Source organism: Delphinapterus leucas, chromosome 11, assembly GCF_059928025.1.
Source record: "Delphinapterus leucas isolate spDelLeu-1000000601 "Yukka" chromosome 11, BTC_Dleu_Yukka2, whole genome shotgun sequence".
In the NCBI taxonomy this organism is placed as follows: domain Eukaryota; kingdom Metazoa; phylum Chordata; class Mammalia; order Artiodactyla; family Monodontidae; genus Delphinapterus; species Delphinapterus leucas.
In genome coordinates this window covers 17,009,750-17,035,909 of record NC_143139.1, presented here as the reverse complement: position 1 = coordinate 17,035,909, position 26,160 = coordinate 17,009,750, and the positions used below count along the sequence as shown (strand labels likewise).

General features: G+C 36.3%; 1 protein-coding gene across 1 annotated transcript in view; it reads right to left on the bottom strand.

Annotated features, from left to right (window-relative positions):
- Positions 1–11,717: 11,717 nt before the first annotated feature.
- SLCO1C1 (solute carrier organic anion transporter family member 1C1) overlaps positions 11,718–26,160 on the bottom strand; it is a 46,914-nt gene continuing 32,471 nt past the window's right edge. Inside the window, exons 10-14 of the mRNA XM_022577721.2 lie at positions 23,457–23,622; positions 21,030–21,214; positions 19,187–19,251; positions 13,799–13,916; positions 11,718–12,014 (exon numbers count right to left, since the gene is read on the bottom strand). Coding sequence (XP_022433429.2) covers positions 11,792–12,014; positions 13,799–13,916; positions 19,187–19,251; positions 21,030–21,214; positions 23,457–23,622 — 757 coding nt within the window. The 3' untranslated portion in view covers positions 11,718–11,791. The remainder of the gene's footprint in view (positions 12,015–13,798; positions 13,917–19,186; positions 19,252–21,029; positions 21,215–23,456; positions 23,623–26,160) is intronic.

The following is a 26,160-nucleotide window of genomic DNA, read 5'->3' as shown; positions in this document are numbered from 1 at the left end:
GTGTCTAGAACACTGGACTAGGCATCAGAAGATGCAGGGTTTGGCTCTTGCTCTACCAATACCTGACTCTGTGACCTTAGCAAGTAAGGTTAACTTGTGTAATCCTCTTATAGTCAGGTTTTTCATGTATAATGGGAAAAAATATTATCAATCTTTATGTGAAATTAAGAGAAAAACTATATGGTAAAATGCTTTATAGACTTTAGAGAAATGGGCAAAAATGAAGAATTATATAGAGGGACTTCCTGACGGTTCAGTGGTTAAGACACTGCGCTTCCACTGCAGGGGGCACGGGTTCATTCCCTGGTCGGGGAACTAAGATCCCACATGCTGCACAGCCAAAAAAAAAAAAAAAAAGAATTATATAGAAATGATAGAAATGCTGCAAGATAAAATACATATCTAAATTAAAATTGAGGTTTTTTTGGAAAAGTGATTTGTAGAGTTCATCAAATATCTAGCTGCTTAGGTAACAGAAAATAGTGTTTCCTTATTGGTTATGTTTTTTCAGTGTGGTCAAAATTTCGAAGATCCAGAAAAACTTTAGAGCACTTAACCTATTTCTATTTCCATATTCTATTTCATTCTAGTCTATTCTTGCCAAATTCTTCCTGCAGTGAATTCAATAAATATAGAAATTTCAGGAAGAATTATGTAAGGTGTGATTTTATTAATCTTGTTCACAATTCCTAAAGGAAGTTTATTTTTCCTATATCATTTGTTCATTCATTTACTCAACACTGAGTTTGTAACATGTGTCCAGTAATATACAAGATGGTATAGATTAATAAAAGAATCCCTACCATCAGTCTGTACTGGGCCACTACCTGGTACTTTGGGGGTGCAGTGAGGCTGAGGTCCAGGGAAAGCTGACTAGAGGTGACTGAACTAAATCATCATGGAGAAGGAGGAATTAACAAGGTCCTTGCTCAGGATGTGATGCTGCTGGTCTGTGGGGCTAGTTAGAAGTGCAGAATCTCAGGCCTAACCCCAGAACCACTGAATCACATCTGTTTTTCAAACAAGATCTCCAGGTGATTCATAGGCATAATAAAGTTTGAGAAGCCCTGAGCTGGGTAAAAAGGTGTAAAAAAGGAGAAAGTGTTTTCTAGGCCAAAAAAAATAGCAGGTCTGAACAGCACATTTAGGAAACTACATGTAATATAATACAATAGGCCACGGGATCTAGTGAAGAATTTGAGTGAGGGTTTTTGTGGGAGATGGAGTGAAGAGGTTGTCATGGACCAGATCCTGAAAGGCCACGTTTTACCAAGGATGTCTGAGGTTTCCTGAAAATGTTGGAAGGCTACCAGATGATTTTTTAAAAATTAATTAATTAATGTATTTTATTTTTGGCTGCATTGGGTCTTTGTTGCTGTGCGCGGGCTTTCGTTGCGGTGAGCGGGGGCTAATCTTCGTTGCAGTGAGTGGGCTTCTCGTGGCGGTGGCTTCTCTTGTTGCAGAGAGCGGACTCTAGGCGCACAGGCTTCAGTAGTTGTGGCACGCGGGCTCAGTAGTTGTGGCACACAGGCTTTGTTGCTCTGCAGCATGTGGGATCTTCCCAGACCAGGGCTCGAACCCATGTCCCTGGCATTGGCAGGCAGATTCTTAACCACTGTGCCACCAGGGAAGTCCTTACCAGATGATCTTGAATAGCACATTTAAATCATAAGCAGATTTAAATTTTAGTTGTATGACATATATATCACTGGCTTTTCTATCAGACAAGAAAAAAATGACATAAGAAGTATCAACTTTGAAAAGGAGTCAAAATAACACTCTTTCATAGATACTCTCTCTGATCACCTTCCAAGAAACACCTAGAGAATCAATTGAGCAAACTAAACCAATAATGGACTTTGGTAAAGAAGGCCAGTTAAAATATTAACATGAAGCTCCTAATAGCTTTGCTAAACCTGTTACACAGAAAATAGAATAAAAGATCCTAAATAATCTTTTAGAAAATAAAATAGGCAACACTGTAAAGCAATTATGCTCTAATCGAGATGTTAAATTAAAAAAAAGAAAATAGAAGAGAATAAAACATTCCAAATTATATTAACAACATAAATATTGAAGACTATAAGAAAACTTAGAAATATTTGGTGTGTACATATTTTTTTAAAGTATAAAATTTTATTGAGAAACATAAACCATGTTGCTAATGGGAAGATTCAATGTTATAAAAATATCGGTTTCTAGGGTTGGTGCTACGAGATTATGTGACATTGTGATTTATAATAAGAACAGAGCTCCTAAAACCATTGGAATTTCCTAAGTGATAAAGTTGAAAGGGGCATTTTTGTTCTTCATAACAAGCCCCTTTCAACCACCTGAGTTTATGTTAATGAGGTAATTTTAGGAAAGTCCCTAAGGAAGTGGGGCTGGTTGCCAGGGGAACCAAATACTTGAACCACTGCAACTTTCAGTCTTGCCTCCCCACCACCTCCAGGGATGGGAGAGAGGCAGGAGGTTGAGTTAATCACTAATGGTCAATGACTTAATCAATCTTGCTTACTTATGAAACTTCCATTAAAAAAAACCCCAAAACGATGCGCGGTTTCAGAGAACTTCCAGGTTGGTAAACCCTTGGAAGAGCTGGGTGATGTACCTGGAAAGAACATGAAAGCTACATACTCCTTCCCACATACCTTGCCCCATGCATTTCTTCCATTTGGCTGTTCTTTTTTTTTTTTTTTTGCGGTACGCGGGCCTCTTACTGTTGTGGCCTCTCCCGTTGCGGAGCACAGGATCCGGACGCACAGGCTCAGCGGCCATGGCTCACGGGCCCAGCCGCTCTGCGGCATGCGGGATCCTCCCGGACCGGGGCACGAACCCGTGTTCCCTGCGTCGACAGGCGGACTCTCAACCACTGCACCACCAGGGAGGCCCCATTTGGCTGTTCTTGAGTGGTATCCTCTCATAATAAATCAGTAATCTAGTAATAAGTCTTCCTGAGTTCTGTGAGCTGTCTAGGGCATACCTCGTTTTATTGTGTGTATGGTCAGGCCACTCACGGTGGCTGTTCTCTTGCTCTCTGTACATCCCGGGCTCGAGCAGTAAGCGCCTGCTTCACCTACACCCTACTCACTTGACTGACTTTCCTACATGCTTGCTGCAGGTTCCAGCCAGTGATTGCTCTTATCAAAGGGGCGTGCCCCTCTGCTAGTTTCCCTGGTAACTGACGAGCCAACCTGATGTCAATTCCCACTATAACTGGCAGTCTCCCCCTCCCCGCCCCGGAAACAAGACTGCCGCCATGTCATGCCCTCCGTCTGCTTCACTGGGTGGGGTGCTGTGTCAGGACCTTACTTCAGAGAGGTAAGCTCCCCCCCCGCCCCCCCATTCCGTTAAACCATTGATGTCTGTGCCACTGACTTCGGGCTCTTTCTTCAATCTTGAAGCCGGGCAAGTAGAGGTCTTGGAGGCCTGCGGCGTGCAGCCCAACTTGTGCTTCACAGATAATTGCGTCTTTTACAAACTGAGGGTTTGCGGCAGACCTGTGTCAAACAAGTCTACTGGCTCTGTTTTTCCAACAGCATTTGCTCACATATGTCTCTGTGTCACATTTTGGTAATTCTTAAAATATTTCAAATGTCTAAATTATTTGTTATGGTGAGCTGTGATCAATGATCTCTGATGTTACTACTATGCATGACTTGCTGAAGGGTGTTGGTTAGCATTTTTCTAGCAATATAAAATATTTTTAAATTAAGGTATGTACATTGTTTTTTTAGACCTACTGCGATGGCACACTTAATAGACTATATTCACTTTATATCTGTGGTCTGGAACCGAACGCGCAATATCTCCGAGGTTTGCCTGTATTGAACCTGAAGCGGCGGTTGTGGTCATCTTTGATTTATAGCCAGATGGTCAGAAGCACAGGTGATTGTCCTCTGAAGGTGGGGCCCAGTCTTGTCGGATGAGCTCTTAATCTGTGGGATCTGACAATTACTCCAGGTAGATAAAATTGAGTTAAATTGTAGGACACCCAGCTGGTGCTGGAGAATTGGTCGGCGTGCAGGAAAAGAAAAAAACCCTGCTTGAGAGAAATGAGGTTTTTCTTTTAGTTTAAATATTGTATATAGTACAGAGAAGAAACAGGTAGTTTTTTTTCTCTCTTTTAGATTAGTAGTCTCAATTGGATATTTTTGGAACCTGACAAAATAATCCTAAACTTATTTAGAGGAAAAGAATGAACATATTTAAGAAATTTTAGAAATGAATCATACGAAAGAAGACATGAGTTGTCAGAAATTAAAATGTATTTTTACATTTTACAGATATAATTCTTATTTAGAGTGACCCTAGACAGAAACAGTACCTTAGAACATGAGTGTATTTGGTGATAGGGTCTTTAAAGGTGTGATTAAGTTAAAATGAGGCCATTAGAATGGGCCTGAACACAATTTGTCTGGTTCTTATAACAAGAGATTAGGACAGAAAAAGAGACATCAGGGATGCATATGCACAGAGAAAAGACCTTGTGAGCACAGTGAGAAGGCAGCTGTCTGCAAGCCGAGAGCCCTCAAAAGAAACAATCCCTGCCAAACCTTGACCTTGGGCTTCTAGCCTCCAGACTGTGCAAAAATAAATTTCTGTTGTTTGAGCCCCCCAGTATGGTATTTTGTTATGGCAGCTACAGCAAACTAATACAGCTCCCAAATTAGAAAAATAATTATTTTACATGGGACACAGTAATGTGTTATCTTATCATTAATAAGATAACTACCAAAACAAACATATAAGCAAGGCTGTGAACACAATCTCTAAAAGAAGAGATATGACCAGCACACATATAAAAGTTTTAACTCACTGGCAAAGACATGGAAATCAAAACATTGAGATGCCATTTTTAATTTATAAAATTGATAGATTAGTGAAGTTTGAGGAGAGCTAATCTTTCAAATGCTGTTTGTGTAAGGCTCTACTGTCTTTGCCTTTTGGAGTGCTGTTGGTTAATATGTTTGAAACATTCTATCCCTAAGAGTCTATTTTAAATAAATAAATAAAGATAAGGAAAGGATGCATGCATGAAATTTTCCTTATAAATTTGTTTATATAGCAAAAATATTTAGAAAGTAAAAATAATTTATTAATAACTTAAGTCTTAAATCCTTAATTACATTAGTAAAAAAATCTTGGACTTGTGGGTAGGAGATGAGATAGGAACTAAAAACTTCTTTTTAGTTAAAATTTTTTTAACAGTTTAGCTTTATTGATCTGTAACTGATGTACATCCATTCATGTGTGACAGACACGTAGTTGTTTTCATATCTTGTCTATTGTGAATAATGCTGCAATGAACATGGGAGGGTAGATATCTCTTTGAGACATTGTTTTCATTTCCTTTGGCTATATTCCCAGAAATGAAATTCCTGGATCATATGGTAGTTCTATTTTTAATTTTTTGAGGAATCTCCATACTGTTTTCCATAGTGGCTGAAAACTTTGTACATTCCTACCAACAGTGTCCAAGGGTTCTCTTTTTTCCACATCTTTACCAACACTTGTTAGGTCTTACCTTTTTTGATGATAGCCGTTTTAACAGTTATGAGGTGGTATCTCATTGTGGTTTTGATTTGATGGTTTCCCTGATGGTTAGTAATGTTAAGCACCTTTTCATGTATCTGTTAGCTATTTGTATATCTTTGGAAAATGTTCAGATCCTGTGCCCATTTTTTAATCATATTGTTTGTGTTCTACTATTGAGTTGTATGAGTTCTTTATATATTTTGGGTATTCACCACTTATGTGATTTTCTTCCATTCCATAGGTTGCGTTTTCATTTTGTTGAGGGTTTCCTTTCCTGTGCAGAAGCTTTTTAGTTTGATGTAGTCCCACTTATTTATTTTTGCTATCGCTGTGCTTGCTTTGGGTGCAAATCTAAAAAACTATGCCATCACTAATGTCAAGGAGCTTATCCCAATGTTTTCTTCTTTATGGTTTCAGGTCTTACATTTAAGTCTTTTAAATTTAACGTTTTAAATATCTAATCATACATAAAGAGAGTCAACAGACAGTATTTATTATCTGATTCTTGGAATTTTTAAAAGGGAATATCAAAGTATATTTTTATAATTTTGGGATAACCAATGGCAGAATATTTTTCAGAGTGTGAAAGAAGAGGCTATGACTTCTATAATTCTGAGAAATAAAAGCAAAAAGGTAGTACATATAGCATATGGAAGAATGAAAGGAAAACATAAGGGAAAAAATTTAATGAACAATATAGCAAAAATAAAGCCAAACATTACATGTGATAATTAAGTATCTTATTAATAGACAAAATTTTAGATAAAGTAAAAATAAAATTCAATTCTGTACTGTTAACAAATATCGAACCTTAAACAAAACACAGGAAATTTTTTAAAATAAAGCTAGGGCCGAAGATATATCAAGTAAACACAATCAATAAAGAAAGCAGAAATGGCAATGTTAATTAATTGAGAATTAATTTATTTAAAACACAATTCAAAGAAAAATTATTAACTATGACAAAGTTTTAAAAATCAAATATATGCATTATAAGGATACAGTATTTATGAAACACAATATTCAATTCTACAAATAAACCTTTTTTTTTAAAAGTGGAAGCAATTCACAAAAACTCATTCAATTGTAATCAGAAGATCTTGACTCTCAAGCCTTGAAGAGAAAACAGGAAAGAAAATAAGTATCAAAAGATGTGAATGGTATAAAATTTAATTGGTTTGGTTTGGTAAATATATACCTAGTATTATCACCTATAATCAGTGAACATACTTTATTTTTAAAATCTGAACATTTTCACAAATTGATGATGATTTGGCTTAAACCCTCAAATTTCCAAAATAATAAATTGAATAGGCTACATTCCCTAATTACAAATGTAATTAATCTAAAAATTAAAAGTTTAAACAGAAATATCTGAACACAGGGAAATTTTAAATCATTCTCCTTTTAGAGCAAATAGGAATTTTGAATCAAATAGAAAGTCAAGAATGCATTTGTAAACAGGAAAACATCATTGGTACTACAGCATGGCAAAACTTCGTGTTATGAACAAAGCTGGACATTGACATATTAAAATTTTTATTACTAAGCTAGAGCATACAGTTGTAAGACTACAAATTAAGTATTTAGGTAAAGAGTTTTCTGAAAAGCATGCCTAAAGAAAGCAGAAGGAAAAGAAGTAAAGTAAAATACAAAAATTAAACAATTAAATAGCAAATCAGAAATGCCATTTCTCTGAAAAGTCCAATGGAATAAGTTCCTGGCAAGCATAATATGCAAAAAAGACAAACCCAAATACACAAAATTAAGAATGGGAAAAGAGTATAATAATTATCTTAATTGCTCTAAGTTTATAGTAATAAAAATGTCTTTTAAAAATCTGGAAGATTTTTATAGAAAAAATACAAATGTTGAAAGTTGAATCAGTAAGCTGATTTTTTTTTTAAAGCTACAATAACCAATCAACAACTTTTCAAGGATTATTTCTCAAAAAGGCTAAAAACATTTTTTCAAATGTAAAAGGAACAGAAAATTCCTATGTTGTAAAATCTTTTCCAGACATTTAAAAACAAAATAGCTTTCTAGTTAATTTCTATAAAACTGCATAATCCTGACAGAAGCTGATAAAGATAGCAAAAGATTTTACAAAGAGAAGGATAAACTTGTGTTTTCCAAATATATTGTACTGAAAATTAGTTAGGTCCAAGACTTCTTAATAAAACAGTGGATTCAATGCCAAATAAGTTTGAGATACACATCCCCTTTAGTAGACTGGCAATGTACCGCATCACATTAAAGAATCTGAGAGATTCGGCAATTATATGAGAGCTATCATTAACTCAATATATTCCCAAATTATTCAAACATAAAACACTTTTAAACATCACACTTATTAATATTTAAATATGCTAACGTGCCCCTAATGCCTCATTAAATATGTTTTTCCCTCTTTTTCATTTTTTTCCAACGGTAGGTTTCATGACTTCAACAGTAGATGGCATCGGTCATGATCATAACCACTCAGGCCTTTCCTAGATTTAATGGTTGCAGAGTTGACTATAATTGTCATCATTCTTAACAATGTAAAAGTAAAGGTACTTTACCCAGAAAGAGGGAGATGGGCCAGAGTTTGGAGACACAGAGGGAAGGGAGGGAACCTCTAAGGTCTTCATTTTGAGAAATGGGGAAACATATGATACTCAATGTTTATTGAACAAGAAATGGAGGTATTGGTGTGACATTTGAGGAACTCAGAATAGTGACCCCAGCATGTACAGATTACAGGGGGAAGAACAACGGGGCATGAGTAAGTGACATTAGTTCTAATCTATCAGAATAGAGAGTCAGTAAACATTGCCCACGTTAATAAATCAAGAAAGTGGTATGTGCATATTATTTAAAGATACTGGAAGTGACCATCAGAAAAACCAACAAACCAAACTGGTTAGAAGTAATTCCCTTTGAGGAATAGAAGTGAAGGTAGTGTGAAGGACTGTTACTTCTCATTTTAAATCATTTTGTAGCATTTGATTTTTTTTTAACCATGTGCGTGCGTGGTTTAGCATGCTAAAACTTCTCTAATGTCTATGTACAAAATTTGACTTTCAGCAAAGTTAGTGGAAGACAACAATTTAGGATCTAGATTAATACGGGGATAACGTTGCTGTTTGAATTTGATAAACCTCAGTTTAAATCTTGGCTTTACCAGCTACGAGAAAATATTGGCTTTGCACAAGTAACTAAGCTCTTTAAGCTTCCTCTGAACATACCAGTACTCATACCTAACACGTAAGGTTATTTTGACCTTTGAAATTGAGATAATGTGTCTAAAGCACTCAGCACACATAAAGAGAGTGCTTACTATTTGTTATATATAATAGTTATTATAACAATTATAACTGTACATGCTACAGTCAACTTATTCTTTCAATCTTTTTTGTCTGAGTCTATAAATTTATAATAAGTGGGGATTTCTTAACTGCTCATGGTCACAAAAATTCTTCCAGCTGTTTTTAGAGGTTTCAGATTGTTTGTTTTTATTACCTGCTTTAGAGGCATCATGATGTAATGGAAGAAGCCAGCATTAGTTTGACTGCCTCCACCTTGGGCAAGTCTTTTAATCCAGTTGAAGTCACTCCACTTATAAAATGATATTGCTGGAGTGTTTCCTGTCTCAGGGTTAGAGTGAATCAGATGTTCATTTGAGGTGCTGGTCACCTCCAGGGGTCATGACTGTATAATAAATGAATAAAGTGGTGCAACTGTGGGATCCCACATGTCCATCAAGGCCTTACCTCTAATGTTTGGCCCTGGGGCTGAGGGAATTTTTTGACCTCTGAAATGGGGTTTGGTTTCTCAAAAAAAAAAAAAAAAAAAAAAATGTGCTTTCTGAGGCATGAAAAGCCTGCTTACTTCTGTCAGCTGAATTTACTCATTTAAAACGTCAAGGTTCCTTTTAGTAAATTCACTTTGCCACTAAGTGATACCCTCATATGCCATACAAATGAGTTTAGTATGTATAATTCCACTGTTGAATTAACGGTTATGCATAAAAATACGCTTTTCATTAACAGTTGGTGCTTTTATGAAAAAAATCATTTTAAATATGCTTTATGCTAATTTTTATTTTTCAAGTCATTCAAGAGTATATTGGATAGGATCCTGTTTAGAAATTTACTTGCAAAGAAGTTATTTTTCAGGATATTGCTACAAAAGCTTTAGAAAATAAAGAGGATGTGGGAGACAGGATGAGGAACTTGAATTTCAATTATACCTCTACAAAGAAAACTCTTGACAAGTGTACCCACTCGCCCATTCAGTAAATATCCGCTATGGGTGAGACTGATACTGAGATGACAAAAAGGATTCCTGCTCACAAGTTAGTACAGCAGCAGCAGGTCTGAAGTAGGCCTGCTGGAAACAAACCAAGTCTTTTCATTTTTAAAAATAGTAAAATATGAAATAATCTGGCACCACCAATTCAAATAAAATGGCAAAATTAATATGTATCTAAAGGAAATTTTCCCTGCTCTCCATCCCCCCACTTTGCATCTCTAGTTTTTTCCATTCATTATATTCTCAGGACTGGTATGTAAGGGGAAAATTTATTTGATCCTTCCACTGTGTGAGTAAGGCGACTGCATTTCTTATTTATTTATGCATTTTTGGCTGCGTTGGGTCTTCGTTGCTGCACGCGGGCTTTCTCCAGTTGTGGCGAATGGGGGCCACTCTTCCCTGTGGTGCACAGGTTACTCATTGCAGTGGCCTCTCATGTTGCGGAGCACGGGCTCCAGGTGCACGGGCTTCAGCAGTTGCAGCACACAGGCTTCAGTAGTTGTGGCACACAGGCTCAGTAGTTGTGGCTCATGGGCTAAGAGCACAGGCTCAGTAGTTGTGGCACACGGGCTTAGTTGCTCCATGGCATGTGGGATCCTCCCTCTGGGGCTCGAACCTGTGTCCCCTGCATTGGCAGGTGGATTCTCAACCACTGTACCACCAGGGAAGTCCCGCGACTGCATTTCTGAGCTGGAATTTTGTTGGACTTAGGCTCCCGAGAAATACCTCAAAGAGACTCCTTGTTGGGAGTGCCCTATTTGTGTGTTCTAAAGGCTGCTAAGAATTGTGGCAGTGGATTCCAAGATTCCACTGCAGGGGAGGGGTGGATCTACCTAAGTTTGCTTTTCTTGGGAAGGTCAGGCCCCTTCTAGGGTGCAGCAGTGGTGGAGGAAGAAAGACATAACACATAGTAGAGCTGAAGATTAAAGATGGTGGACTGCTGAATCTACTAGTTCCAGTGAGAGCAGGACCAGGAAGCCAGTGAACAGGAAATGCCTGGCATGACTTTTTCAGTTACAGAGAAACAGAGCTGTCTGGCAGACTGTACCAATGGCACCACCCTGCCCAGAAGCCTTGTGACAGATGCCAGGGAGAGCACCAAAAGGGACCACACCATCACTCACCCCATCACCCTGTGTTCCTGTTATAACATCTAAGTTTATTGTAGACTTTCAGAAATTCACTATCAAATATATTTTAGGACCACATCACAATCATAAGTCTGGAGCTGCTTATATACATTAAAATGTGGGCAGTATTTAACAATATGTTTTACTCCATTGAATTCATAGAAAGACAGGAAAGCATATTAATATTAATTTTATTACTTTACAACTATGGTCACTTAAAATCTCACACATAAAATACATGCAGAAGAGTTCGTAATGGTAGAAGAGTTAGTAATTCAAAATTCAAATCCTCCAAGATCATTTACAAATATACATTTCTACATCAATTATTGTATTTCAAAAGAAAGAAGTAGCTTAAAACGAAATCTTCCTCTACATGTTCTGACTCCATCCTAACATCATCATTAAGGTGATATTTGAAGGAGACCAAGATGTCGTTTAATTTTTTTAAAGTATTCTCTTATCCTAGGCAAGTATCTCAGTTTAGAAATTACTTTACACATAGCCATTAAACTATAGCGACAATTGTTCTACTAGGAGTACAGCTAATATATCAATGGGCACAGGCAAAGTTAAGCAGAATGAGTAAATAATATAAGGAATTGGTTTATAAATTAAAATATTTAAGATTAACTTTACCATCTACACCTTCTGTAACATGATTAATTATATTTGTTATCACGTACATTATTTAATACTTAGGATCAAAAACAAAGTAGACATCTTTTTGAAAGGAGAAAGAATTTACGCATTTAAAACCCTTTTGATTAAAACTTGCTTGCAGAATTTCCAGAAATTGGAAAACATGCCTTCAAGTCATCATTTGTCTAAAGCTGCGTTTCTTTGCCTGGCCAATAGCTGGGTTGTAGCAAATGATCACTGGTCGTACAGTTTTCCTTACTGATTCTTGTAGACTCCATTGTTCTTTCTCTCTTGGTTCTGAAGCTTCTGTGTTTTGAAACATACTTTTTCTTTAAAGTGAAAAGTACTGCAGTACTTAGGAAAATGGACATTGTGCCAAGGATCATGGTTAGTCCCAGATACATGTGTCTAGAAGAAGAGAGAATGTCCATCTTAATTATGGCAACTATCCAACTTTAAATAAAATGTAATATCATCCAAAAATATCAATATCAATAAAACTATCATGAGGATGGTTTTAAGAATGCAGATTCAGTGGCTATAAAAGACCTTTCTATGAACATTTGACAGACTATTGAAGGCAGTAAGCTAATATAAAGCAATTTTAGTAGTACCATCATTTTCAGTCACTGATAATTATATAATCCGTCCCATCCTCTCTGTAAATTATTCCCTTAGACCAGGTAACTATATCCCTGTTTGCCCAGAACAGTCCCAGATTATGCTAGTGTTGTCCCAGTGTAGTTTTTAATAGTGCCCCCTTTCACTCTCAGAAGTACCCAGGTTTGCATGATAAATTATGTGGTTACCCTCCCCTCGAAGCTTGCCCAAATTCACTTCTACGGAAAAACTGCAAGAAGCAACATTAAGGGGAAATCAGAGCTCTCAGTAGAGTAGACTGACTTAAGAACAAACCAGAGGTTTCAATCCATTTCTTCCATGAGTAGCCTTTAGTTCTACATTAGATTATAAGACACAAAGGTTTGAAAGGACAGGTTAAATGATTCATGCTGGTTACCTTGTATGTACACTCATAGTCTCTGATTGAATTACATTGTCTTTGCACTAAAATACAGCCTTAGTAAATGTGAATAAAGTGTCAATTCTCCTCATAGATCAGGTCCCTTTCAAAGACCAAAATAAATTTCTCAAATAACATTAAAGCCTATTAAGTCAAGCAAATTTATTTGAGATGGTCGGCTAAATTCACAGCCAACTTCCAACTTACACAGTTCAGCACCAAGTTTATTTCTCTAGAGAATACTCAGCTTGTAAAGTGAAAAAAAAAAAAATCCTTCTTGCTTTTAAGCCATTGAAGTATTGCTTTAAGCAATAAGGAAACTAAATGTTTGATGAATTGAACTGAATGATACCATAGTGAAAAAAACCCATGCCCTCAACCCCATACACACTCACACACACAGGGAAAACCTTTTACTTTTATGCATTTCAAGTACTGGAATAATTGAACATCAGTTTGGCAATAAAAGCCGGACAGATTTACAGCCAAATCCAACTCTTGCCCAGAGGGATTATATCTGACGTAAATGGGACAGTTTGGCTCAGTTTGAAAAAGAATAGAATTAAACCCCAAATGTGACCTAGATTTAAATGCTTCTGAGTTTCAGGGAATTAACTCACTTGTGTGCACAAACTTTGAAAATTCTACTCTATTCTGAAATCTTATGTCTTTTTTCTTATATATTTTTTAAATGATTACTCATTTAAAATGGGAGTCAAGATTAAGAATGGGGGAAAAACGAAAGATCTAGCCAAATAATCAGATAATAATAGAATTATTCTATAAAACAGAACAAACTTTTTTAAAAATTTATTTTATTTTTATTTTTGGCTGCGTTGGGTCTTCGTTGCGGTGCGCGGGCTTCTCATTGTAGTGGCTTCTCTTATTGCAGAGCACGGCGCACGCGGGCTTCAGTAGTTGTGGCACACGGGCTTAGTTGCTCCACAGCATGTGGGATCTGCCTGGGCCAGGGCTCGAACCCGTGTCCCCTGTATTGGCAGGTGGATTCTTAACCACTGCGCCACCAGGGAAACCCCAGAAAAAACTTCTTGATTAGACTCTCCTTTTCCTTACAAGCAATGAAACTACATGAGGATTATTAGTGCCAATTGCATTGTGCAAACCTGGGATGTGGTAGCCGTGAGATGTGGGAATGAGTTTGATACGGTACCTAAAAGCATTTGAGTCATATAATCTGCAGGATCCTCTACTTCCACATCTTTTAAATCCCCATTTGAGGCATGAAGTATCAATCAAAACTCCAAAATATACGGGAGCTGGGATTCCTGCTGTGAGAAAAACAAATAATTGCTACTAAAAATATACGCATATCTTTTTGGTTAGCCTATAATGAATGATTCTCGGAAACCACAGTCAGTCCAAAACTCACTGCTTTGGAGATGACAGGGCATCTGTAGAAAACCAGAATATGTCACCCCAAAATATGCCTCTGGTATAAAGATTATTTTGAGCTGATAATTTTGAGAAGCAGAAGTCATAGGAGAAGCTCTGAAGACACAGCATAAGTTTCCTTTTTGTAAGGAAGATGTACATTTACAAAGGAAAATATTTGCAAGGGTCTCTCCCTTTCTGTACCAGGATGAGAAGAATTCCAGATTCAAAAAAGAGCTAAGTGACCCTATTTTGCATAAAATCCTGTAAGCAAGAAGATCACATAAAGACATCTAACAGTCAGTTTAGATTATTTGGTATCTTAAAAATTCTCTTTATATACATTGTCCATCTAAATAGATTATTTGCCACTGAAAAACATTTAGGTGATAACTAACTTTACATTGCTCTTAATAATGTGAAGATGTTCCTCAAGATTCAAATGCTTGCCATCTTCTGTATGTTTTAAATTTTTCATAATGGGAAATTCAAACATTCGCAGAATTAGAGAGGATGATGTAATACAACCTCATGTACTGTCACTAACTTTAACAATCATTGATATCAATATTTTGCCACTCCTGTGTTATCTCTCTCCAGTCCCACAACCCAACGTGCATCCAGAAACTATTTTTTTTTAATATTTTAAGAGGTACCTCAGATATCACGTCATTCTCCTTATATGTATCTCAGAACACATCTCTGACATTTTAAAAAATATATCACTCTGCCATTTAACACATGACACATTTTATAATTTCTTTAATCCTATCAAAAATTCACATTCAAACTTTTCTGAATGTCTTCAAAGCATTGTTTTAGAGTTGGATCATTCTAATCAGGATTCAAACCAGGTAGGCAGGAATAAAGAGGTAGACATAGAGAATGGACTTGACATGGGGTGGGAGGGCGAAGCTGGGGCGAAGTGAGAGTAGCACTGACATATGTACACTACTGAATGTAAAATAGTTGGCTGGTGGGAAGCAGCCGCATAGCACAGGGAGATCAGCTCTGTGCTTTGAGATAACCTAGAGGGGTGGGATAGGGAGGATGGGAGGGAGGCTCAAAAGGAAGGGGACATGGGCACATGTGTATGCATACGGCTGATTCGCTTTGTTGTGCAACAGAAACTAACACAGTACTGTGAAGCAATTGTACTCCAGTAAAGATCTATTTAAAAAATTTTAGTTGATGGCTCTTTATATCAGCTTCTCCAACTTTTTTTTTCATACTAATGATTTTTGAAGAAAGACATTTGTCCTGTAGAATACGCCACAGTCTGGATTTGACTGATTGCTTCTTCCTGACGTCATTTACTTTGTTCTCCTATCCTTCATTTCTCCAATAACCTGGTAGTTAGCTCCTGCATAGACTCTGGCAGGAACAAGGCACAGGTGGTTCTGTGTGTTCTGGCAGAAGTCACACGCTGTCTACTTGCCACTCTTTGTAATGTTAAAATGGATCTGAGACTCAGGCTATGCCCTCCATTATGAAGTTTTTCATCCATTTTCACCTATAGCTCTCAGCAAATGTTGATGAGGTTGCAAAACAGATGGTTAAAAATTATATTATTCCTTGTGTAAAATTATTTAGGATTTTTCTATAAAAGAGAATTTTCCTTCATGACTATTTATTTGATTACTTCGAAGTATAGTTTTTTTCGAAGGAAATATAGAAGGAAGGCAGGATAAATGCTCAATTCTTTCCATTTATCAGTTTTAAAAATAATGAATTGGTGCCCTAGTAGTCTCCAAAGTTTTTTAGGTATCATTACAGATTTACGTCTTTTTATATATTCACTGTATTTCAAGACATGGCAGATATTATAATGATTAGCTATGTTATATATTAATTAATATAATAATATTGTTTATATTACGTATATTATTTTCAAATTATCTCACCTTAGGCCAAGCTCCTCAAATTGGTCCTGTGTCCTTTTGACATATCCCTTTGATAGCTTTCTCACTTTCTTGCACAAAAGTTGTCCCACAATCATCTTATGTATTTTCTACCCTAGACCTTGGTCAGTTCTCCAAGGTGCTGTGGTTTCTTTATTGAGGAATGATATTTAGATAGCACAGATTCATTGCTATGGGTGCTCATTTCTCCTGGGTTAAATAGATTCTAGATTTTTCAGGAGACAGAGTTATAAGATACACATTATTTTAAAATAAAGCTATATGAGTTCATATTAACATTTTAAGTTTAAATTAAGAATGAGTTTTACTTAAATATTTTATTTTATGCTTTTATCGCTTTTCTATTATGCTGAAAATATTGATTCCTAATGATATTAACATAATATCTTATTTACTTTAACCTGAAAATACACAATAGTTTTAACATAACAATGCCAAAGTTAGTATTAATGACAAGACCATAAAATGTACTGAAGCAATGGGGATTTGGTAATAATTCTATTTTCCATGTAGTTTAAAGTTTTTTTCTGTATGGTTATGTCACCCATGTAATATAGAGTTAGTTTTGGTTTGTTTTAAAAATTTCTTTGGTTCTGTTAATTTAATTATTTTAAATTATATAAAATTTTTGCATGCTTTCAAATTAAAAATTATACAACAGTTACATTTACAAAGTCTCATTTCCATCCTGTTTTCTCTCCCCTTTTTCCTTTCTTCCCTAACAGGTAAAGTTTTTATAAAAATAGTATTAGTTTTTAGTTTATGCTTCCATTGTTTCTTTTTGTTAGTAAGAGCAAATACCTCTGTGTGTGTGTATAATATTTCCACCTTTCTATACTTACACCAAATGCATCACTATATACATTGTTCTACATTTTGCTTTCTTTCACTTAAAAGCATATACTGGAGATCACTTGATATGAATTGTGTCCCTCCAAAATTCATATGTTGTAGCCCTAACTCCCAATGTGATTGCATGTGGAAAAAGTAAGAAGATAATTAAGGTTAAATGAGGTCATAAGGGTGGGGCCCCAATCTGATAGGAATGGTGTCCTTATAAGAAGAGGAAGAGACACCAAAGGTCTCTCTCTCTCTGTGCACTGAGAAAAGATCCAGGGAATGAACAGTGGGAAAATGGCCATCTGCAAATAAGGAGGAGAGGTCTCACCAGACACCAACCCTATTGGCACATTGATCTTGGACTTTACAGCTTTCAGAACTATGAGAAAATAACTTCCTGTTGTTTAAGCCCCTCAGTCCAGGGTGTTTTGTTATGACAGCCAGTACTGACTAATATACTTGGTAACATTAGAGAGAGATTTTCCCCATTTGTCCATACAGCTGCATGATATTGTATTATGTGGGTTTACTATAGTTTATTTAACCAGCTCCTACTGATGTACATTTAGACTGCTTGTAGTCTTTTACTATTGTAACTAATGTCACAGTGACTGAACATCCATAAGATTAGTATGAATCCATAAGATTCATACTTTTGCTAACACATTTTTGACATCAATTCCTAGAAGTGGGATTGCTAGGTCAAAAGATAAGTAAGTCTATATGTAATTTTGTTAGTTATTGCCAAATATCCCTCTCCAGAAATAGTATAATTTTCATAACAGCAGTGTATAAGTGTATCGATTTTCTATTTGTATTGTAATACATGACAAACAACATTTGGTAATTTGCCTATCTGATAAGTAAGAATCAGTATCAGTGTAGTTTTAATTTGTACTCTTCTTATTATGAGGGGTCTTTACCATCTTGTTATATATTAAGAGGTATTTACATTTATTTTTCCATGAAATGGTTGTTTATATCTTTTACCCCATTTTCTCTTAGGGTGTTGATCTTTTTGTTCTCAGTACTTAGGCGTTCTCCTTATAATAGGGATATTAGCCACCTGTCTGTTATATACATTGAAAAAAATTGTATGTAGTTTGTCATTTGCTTTATGATATTTTTGTCATTTTCAAGTATATATATTTTTTATACAATTTTGAAGGTTACTTTCCATTTATAAAATATTGGCTATATTCCCCATGTTGTATAATATATCCTTGAGCCTATCTTTTACCCGGTAGTTTGTGTCTACCACTCCCTCACCCCTATATTGCCCCACCACCACTGGTAACCACTAGTTTGTTCTCTATATCTGTGAGTCTACTTTTTTTGGGTTATATTCACTAGTTTGCTGTATTTTTTAGATTCCACATATAAATGGTATCATACAGTATTAAGTATATTTTCATTTTTATGGAATCAACTTTATGAATTATTTCTTTTACTTGAGATCTTTTTCACACTGTAGGTTATATCTATGTTCTCAAAGGGAGGTAGATAGATTAATTACAGCCAGGGATGTACTTCAGGCTCAATAGCCTTTTTTCTAGATAATCTCTGTTTTTATATTGTAGAATTAGAGCCAGCCATGATGGCTTAAACCTCCATTTTTGTTGTTTTCCCAATTTTATCAGGATTATATTCTATCTTCACATATATCCATTTTTATATCAAGATTTATGTAAACCACATTTATATAAAGCTCTGAATTTGTTTTTCTTCCAGGTAGCTCCTCTCTGTCAAGTTACAGAGGAACATTTACAGTGGTTTTTACTATCTTCTTTAGAATATAAACTCTTTAAGGACAAAAACCTCATCTAACTTAATCACTCTGTTTTTTATGGGTTTTAACTAATGAATATTGAAAAATCTGGTAGTCAGAAGAAATCATTCCTATTACATTTAACAAATTGTGAATTCAAATCCACACTTTGATTGTTTGAATGATCTTATCTTTCTACCAATGATATATCCTAGTATTGAGAGTAGCTCAAAAGAATTCCTTCCATCTAATAACTTAAAAAATTATATTTAGACTTCAGCTTTTCTTACTGATTTAATTTTTGCTTTCCTCTCAGAGGGCTCTTTCATAACAGCAATGGATTTTTTGACACTAGACCCATGCTAGATGAGACAAGATTGTTAAAAAATGCCACTACTCTTATAATCACTTTATCATGGGTACAGCATTGGTTCTCAATATTTCTGAAAAAAAGGAAGAGAGTAGTCAAGGAAAAGAGGGAGGGAAGAAAGATATGAAGGAGGGAAGAAGATGAAAAGAACAGGGATCTACTACTGACATCATTTAGTTATGTGTCTTAATTCTGTAAAGATATTTAGAAAATTATTCAAAGTACACTTGTAATGGCTACCATAATTAAAGCATAGATTATACTTACCAAGAACTCTTACTGCTAAGGTGTAGATACCCAGGGCAAAAGACTTAAGTTGTGGCTTAATGCACCTAAAATCAACAAAAGCATTATGATAAAAAATATAATAGTACATTAAAGCAAATAGTAATGTCAGTGATAATCTACTGAACACACATGAAATGATGTTAGAATTCAAGTAGCATTTATGGAGAATCCACTAGTATTCTAGCATAGGGAAAGCAAATTATGTAAAAGCCTTGTTCCATTATATGCAGTGTATCGAGGAATTTATAGTTAATATTTCTAAAAGGTAAATCACTCTTACATGACATATTCAAATGGTGTTAGGTAAAGTAAAATCAAATTTAATCAGTAAAATAACAAGGACTCACAGGGAAAAAAACTCTAAGAAATTATAAGAATTTGAGGCACAGTAAAGGATTAATAACCTATAACTAGTTTTTGTGGGGTTTGGTCTAAAAGCACAGGACCCTATTGACTCAAGTTGAATCAGAATAATTGTGACATGCTAAGTGTTTTTGCTAAATAGTGGGGACCTGAATTTACCAGTCAAGTACAAAAGTACCTAAAATAACAAGACCATCCTTAATATGACTGTATAACTTTAACTGATGGATTGGCCTATAGATTTTAGATGTATAATCATGAGGATATATAATAACTACTGAGTGTTAACCATGGTAGTAAGTTCTTCATATGTATAATATTTAGTCTCTGCTTTAAAAGAGTCTAAAATTACAACTCTTCCCCTTGAAGCAAATGACATTTTCTTCTGACATCAAAATAAAGTGTGGTGCATTTGAGGAGCTGGTGGTAAGGAAAATTCTTCCTCTATTGGCCTGATTATTCACTTGACCCAGGTGACTACTTGGCACAAGGTAAGCAAATGTTGGAGAAATAGGTACCCATGAAGAATGATCCTGGTCTGAGAATTCTGGGGCAATGCTTTCCCATCAAACCCATGTTTCCATTTGAAAGCATCAATATCTCATGTTCTCCTTAAACCCTTTTACAAAAACAGATTGCTGGATGTTAGAACCTATCTTCTGTAGATCTTTCCTAATCAATTTCTATAATATAAGTTGTGGGAAATTAAAGCTATATACAATATTTTGATTACTTTCGTTTTAGAAAAACTTAATATCCATCTTTTGATATATGAATTAATTTCAGAATCACATAATCCATCTCAAAAGATTGATTTACAATAAAATTTGACTTTTCATGTTTAACAATTTTATCGAAATTTGTAATATCTTTAGGTGATTTCGATCAGTTGTTTAACAGTAATACTTACAACACTAATTCAATGAGGAGGAAAATTTTATCACTGAAAATACTTGTTACAAAACTATTTTTTTTTTTTTTTCCCGCAGTATGCGGGTCTCTCACTGCTGCGGCCTCTCCCGTTGCGGAGCACAGGCTCCGGGCACGCAGGCCCAGCGGCCACGGCTCACGGGCCCAGCCGCTCCGCGGCATGAGGGATCCTCCCAGACCGGGGCACGAACCCGTGTCCCCTGCATCGGCAGGCGGACTCTCAACCACTGCGCCACCAGGGAAGCCCAAAACTAATATTTTAAAATTTGAATTTACTTATATATTTTATCGAGATCTAGGATAGGAGAGCCAATAAAAAGTGTTCAAGCATAAATTATAACAGAAAAACTTCTATTCAACCACATTATCTATATAAAAACCTAAAGTGGGAAAAGCATAAAAGTAGAACAAATTTCCTAAGAGAGCTGTAAGGAATCATCATGATTCCACAGAGCAGAGTTTGAAATCACTGCTGTAGATGGTCACAGTATGTCATGTTAAAACTGGGGCAGGGAGAATCAGTGTTCACCTCAGAAGCAATATGTATCCAGGTATCCCGCCTAGAGATAAAGTATAGGATGTGATGACTGAAATTACAAGGAAATACAGAAACATTTCGGGACATCCATTATCTTTTTGACATCTGCCCACCATGCCTGAGGAATTTCCTGATTTTGAGGCGGCAGTTCCCACACAGGTGCAGTTATTAAATGTCTGTAACACAATAGGGGAAAATCCAATTACTGAGGTAACTTGTATATAAAATTAAAGACAACTCTTTATTTTAAAAGAATTTATAGTATACATTTATTTCATAAACAATGGGGAAGTTTTTATTTTTCTGTGTTAGAATATATCAAGCAAAGCAAAATCTAGAGAGACATTTCATTATCCAAAGAGCAGATGGTCTACAAACTATTGAACCTATAGAACCATCTCCAAGCAAATCCCACCAAAGCCAACAGTACCTTATGTTCTTCTCTACCACTTCTAAGTCTAAGCCACCAGTTTTGCTTGCTTTGATTATCGCAATGGTCTCTTCACGTTCAACATGTTTCTACTCTCTTTTCCACAATAACCCAAGTGAGCCTTTCAAAATAGCAGTCAGATTGCATCACTATTCTCAACCTTCCAATGACTTCCCATTGTACTTGGATAAAATCCCAAATCCTTATAGTGGCTTCCACACTATCCATGATGGAGCTCCTGAATCCCACTCTGATCTCATTGCCCAGTGATCTTCCTCCTCTCCCTCTACTTCAGCCACACACATGGGTGCCTATGGGGCCTTGGCCAACCCTCAAACATGGTGAGTCTACCCAGGCCTCATGGCCCTCCTATTTTCTCTGCTGAGCAATTCTTCTAGGGAGTTACATGGCCAGCGCACACACACTTCAGGTCTCTGGCATGCAGTGTTTTCAATAAATGGAAACTCTGGTTAAGAAAAATCTTCCAGTGCAACTAGAGATTATCATATTAAGTGAAGTAAGTCAGAAAGAGAAAGAGGAATGCCATATGATATCCCTTATATGTGGAACCAAAATATGACACAAATGAACCTATCTATGAAACAGAAACAGAGTCACGGACATAGAGAACAGACTGGTGGTTGCCAAGGGGGAAGGGTTTAGGGGAGGGATGGAGTGAGAGGTTGGGGTTAGCATATATAAGCTGTTATAACATAGAATGGATAAACAACAAGGTCCTACTGTATAGCACTGGGAATTATATTCAATATCCTATGATAATAAAGGAAAAGAATATTTTTTTAAAAAGAATGTATATATATGTATGACTGAACCACCTTGCTATACAGCAGTAATGAACACAACATTGTAAATAACTGTACTTCAATTAAAAAAAAAAAGTAAATCCAAAGTAAAAGAGAAAAAGGAAAGAAAAACCTTCAAGCAGTTTGGGCCAAGGAGTAGAAGCCAAAGATCGGGCTTGGGGGAGGAAAGGAAAGAAGGAAGAAAAGGAAGGGAAGGTGAAAACTCAGATTTCAGATGGGTGGGTGGCCTTATATCACTGTTGCTAGAGACCAATCCTTTCTTCTCTGAATAAAATGTCAAAAATAATAAACAGAGAGAAAATCAACAAGGATGAATTTGTCTACAGAAGTGTTTGCCTAAGCATTCTTATCTAGTTGATAAAAATACATAAATGTATGTGTGGTTTAATTTTCAGCCCTCTAGGACTGTCAAATACAGGCAGATTTCATCAGCCACAAGTATAAAGCCATCCAGTCACTGTGCCATATACACAACGGGTGTAAGGAAGAATCTCTGCTTGGGACAGGGATGTAAAGGTGTGATTAGAGGGATGAATCTATTAATGATTGAAGTACATAATACTATTCACAACTGGTTTCCTACCTATAGTTCCAACCTCATCTTCCTCTTACACCCTACAGGAATCCTTCATTCCAGCCACCTACTCTTTTAATCATTACGCACATTAGCTTGATATCTCGGGCAGAGCTGTCCCAGAACCATCAACCTCCTCACAATTGGATCCCTGACCCCTGGGTCTAGACCTTTTGGGCTAGACTTCCTAATACTGGCCTCTATTTGCCCTGTCCTCTAAAACCTGCAAGGACCAGGGGTCAGGAGAGATGGATCCCAATGCAGATGTTATTATATGATCTTGTGACTGAGACTTTCTCATTTGAAGCTAACATTCCTTATAAACAAAATGAGAGAGCTAGATTATATAACTACAGAGTTCCTCCAGCCTATTTCATTATTCTAATTCTGACGCTGATTCTTCCAACAACTCTAGTTCTACTAGCAATGCTGATATTTCCTGTCTCCACACAAAAGAACAAAGGCAGAGTCAAAGCCAGGGATTCGACCGGTGTGGTCTGCTCCTAGGTTGGTCCCTGAGCCCCCATAGGATTGTATAGTTAAGCATTGTCGCAGGCCTGTGGACACACACTTTAGAGAAGATGTCTTACAGTAGTCTTTCCACTCCCGGTGGAGGTTTGACAACCAGCAAGGCAAGCCGATGCATATGTAATTCCATTTGCACCACACATGGGTTCCCATTTTGTCTCTGAACATTTGCATCTTGAGTTGCAATCTGAAAAGAGAGCTCGTTCATGATAAGAGACAGGTTTGGTTCTGAAAAGAAATGTAATGGTATAAAATATTACCTCTTAGTAGGCAGCACCCTAATACTTTCAAAAATCAATGTTCTTGGGTGACATAAATGGCACTGCCAACAACGTTTGCTTTGGGGGAACACAATTGTCATCAGAAATGCCAGCTTCTGATCATTAAATGTGAATCCACTATTAAGTAGCTTTCCCTTGAAAGTTATCTTTCTAGGTTTACAACTTCACATGATATCCAGTTCTTGGCTGATGGCTTTTACTAACAACTACTGGCTCTAGAATCTTCTAATATTTTTCTATGCAGTGATGTATGAAAACAACTAACAAGATAGAAAAGTAAAGTAAACCTTAAGAGCAATTTATGACATTACTCTTATTACATATCAATATAATAACAACTTATATGATATTCCATCTCATAGAACTACTATGGATTTTGTCACCTCAAATGTAAAAGCAAAAGACCTTTGAGTTGTCTTCTAGCAGGATGAAAGGGTATTTAACTAGGCCTCCTAAGAAGTCATCCAGGGATGTGTCATCTTATTCTCTTCTCTAAGGCGTTAAGTTTTAACTGAGACTGTGTTGTAGTATCTGAAAGTATAAATGTGTCTTTGAAAGCCTAGAATCAGACCACTATGGACACTGTAGGGCTGAGATTTTAGAAGGTTAGAGCTAAAAGAACCGTGGGTGTGATCTAGGCCAACTTCTCATTGGGCAAATCAGGAAAGTCAGGTCCAAAGTAGGCAGATAATTTGCTCAAATTCACGTTTGTTAGTGACAAACCCAGAATTAGAACCCTTCCAGGCCTCTGGATTCTACATTTTTGTCTTGCATCAGACTTATTCTCATCATTGCAGAAGAAAAATTTCTTCCACTATCATATCTAAAGCTTATCTATAGTGTTCCTGTTTAATGTCCAGAATCAAAACAGCCTTGTGGAACAAAGAAACTCTGGATAACCCCTGGAGAGCATGTTTATTTTATAATTTATATTACTGAAGGTACATTAAATTTATCACTTAGGGCAATCTTGAAGCAGAAATTAATTGCATGTATGTTTTATGTAGGATGTGTTGACAGTAGAGTTGTTATTTAAATTTTTAATTATGAGTTTTATCAAATATGCCAGAATGTTTATGCTGAAATGAGATTTTTCTTTCAAAATAGCCATGTTGGGAGGGGAGAGATTTCCCCAGTGATGTTGCTTTTTCTTTGGCTCCTTCCAATAACGAAGCTGCTCTTAAAGGTTAAATCTTTGCCACTGTTGAGAATATTCTAAAAAGACATGGAAAGCAATTTCAAAAGAGGAGTTTTAAACAATGATAGCATTATTGCAATATAGTTATAGTCTTTTGAGATGAACTGCTTTCAGGGGCTAGTATTCAATGAATAATTATTTTGTATAAAAATATTTAATCTTTTATTATCATCTGAGTATACTTTTAATGTAAATCTCAAAATTTTTCTGTTGTTGTCTACTTACATATTTGCTTTGGCTTAAAGATAGCATAATGTCGTAGAAAGAACATTATACTTTGAGGAAGTACTTGACCTTTCTAATCTCAGTTCCCTTTAAATGTGGGTAAAAAAACTTACTTCATAAAGGCATCTGAAGGTAGAAGTGAGATAATAAAACTAAGGTGTTTTCCAAATTGCAAAATATAAAGTACTTTACCACTGTCCATCCACCATGAGGATCTTAGGGATAGTAAAAGATGGCACAGGGCTTCTCCTCGCTCCAGAATCTTCTTGCAGCTACAACTAACATTCTTAATCTACATTGCTCACTGTTACCAAGGCAACACTACACTCCATTAAGTCTAACTGTTGCTTTGATAACTCTTAGAAGCAACGATATATGAACTTCGCATTCATTAATTTTCCTGAACATTTTAGATGGCAAAAGTATAATTGATGTTCACTTAACAGGGGAAACCAGGATAATGAAGGTGATGGAACATGAACACAAGACAGATAGATAAATGTGGAAGGAAGCTGGAGAGCAAGCAGTGAGCAAGAAGCAACTGAACCATCAGGAAACAGAACATAATGTCAGGAGTGTTGGCCTTTGAACCACAGGCGAAATTTTAGGCAGTCAGGCAGATACAATCAGGGAGGCTGGCCTGGCAACTAGTAGCAGCTCAATAACTTTTTTTTAAACAAATAATGTATAGATAGGTGGAAGGATAAAGAGAACTGCCTCTGGTAACTCAGGTTCAGGGTAGAGTGATAGCAAGGACTCTTGGAGGGGAAGGGTGAAGTAGTTTTAAGACCCAGCCTTTAGACTCTGGAAACGAATCACCCACCCCAGGCAGGATGGCATAAGTCTGAAAGCATCAATAAATATTCTTGTGATCAGCTGCAGAGAGCTAAAGAGAACTGGAATGTGGGTCACTGGGTTGAGGGATAGCCATTTTCTCCTGAAATTTCCCTTGATTTGAGTAACAGAGACTATAAAGCGTGGCACAGAGACCATTCCAGTTATCTAGGTGTTCAAAGAAAAAAAAATACAATTGTTTCCATGAGTGGCACATCTATTTTGTGC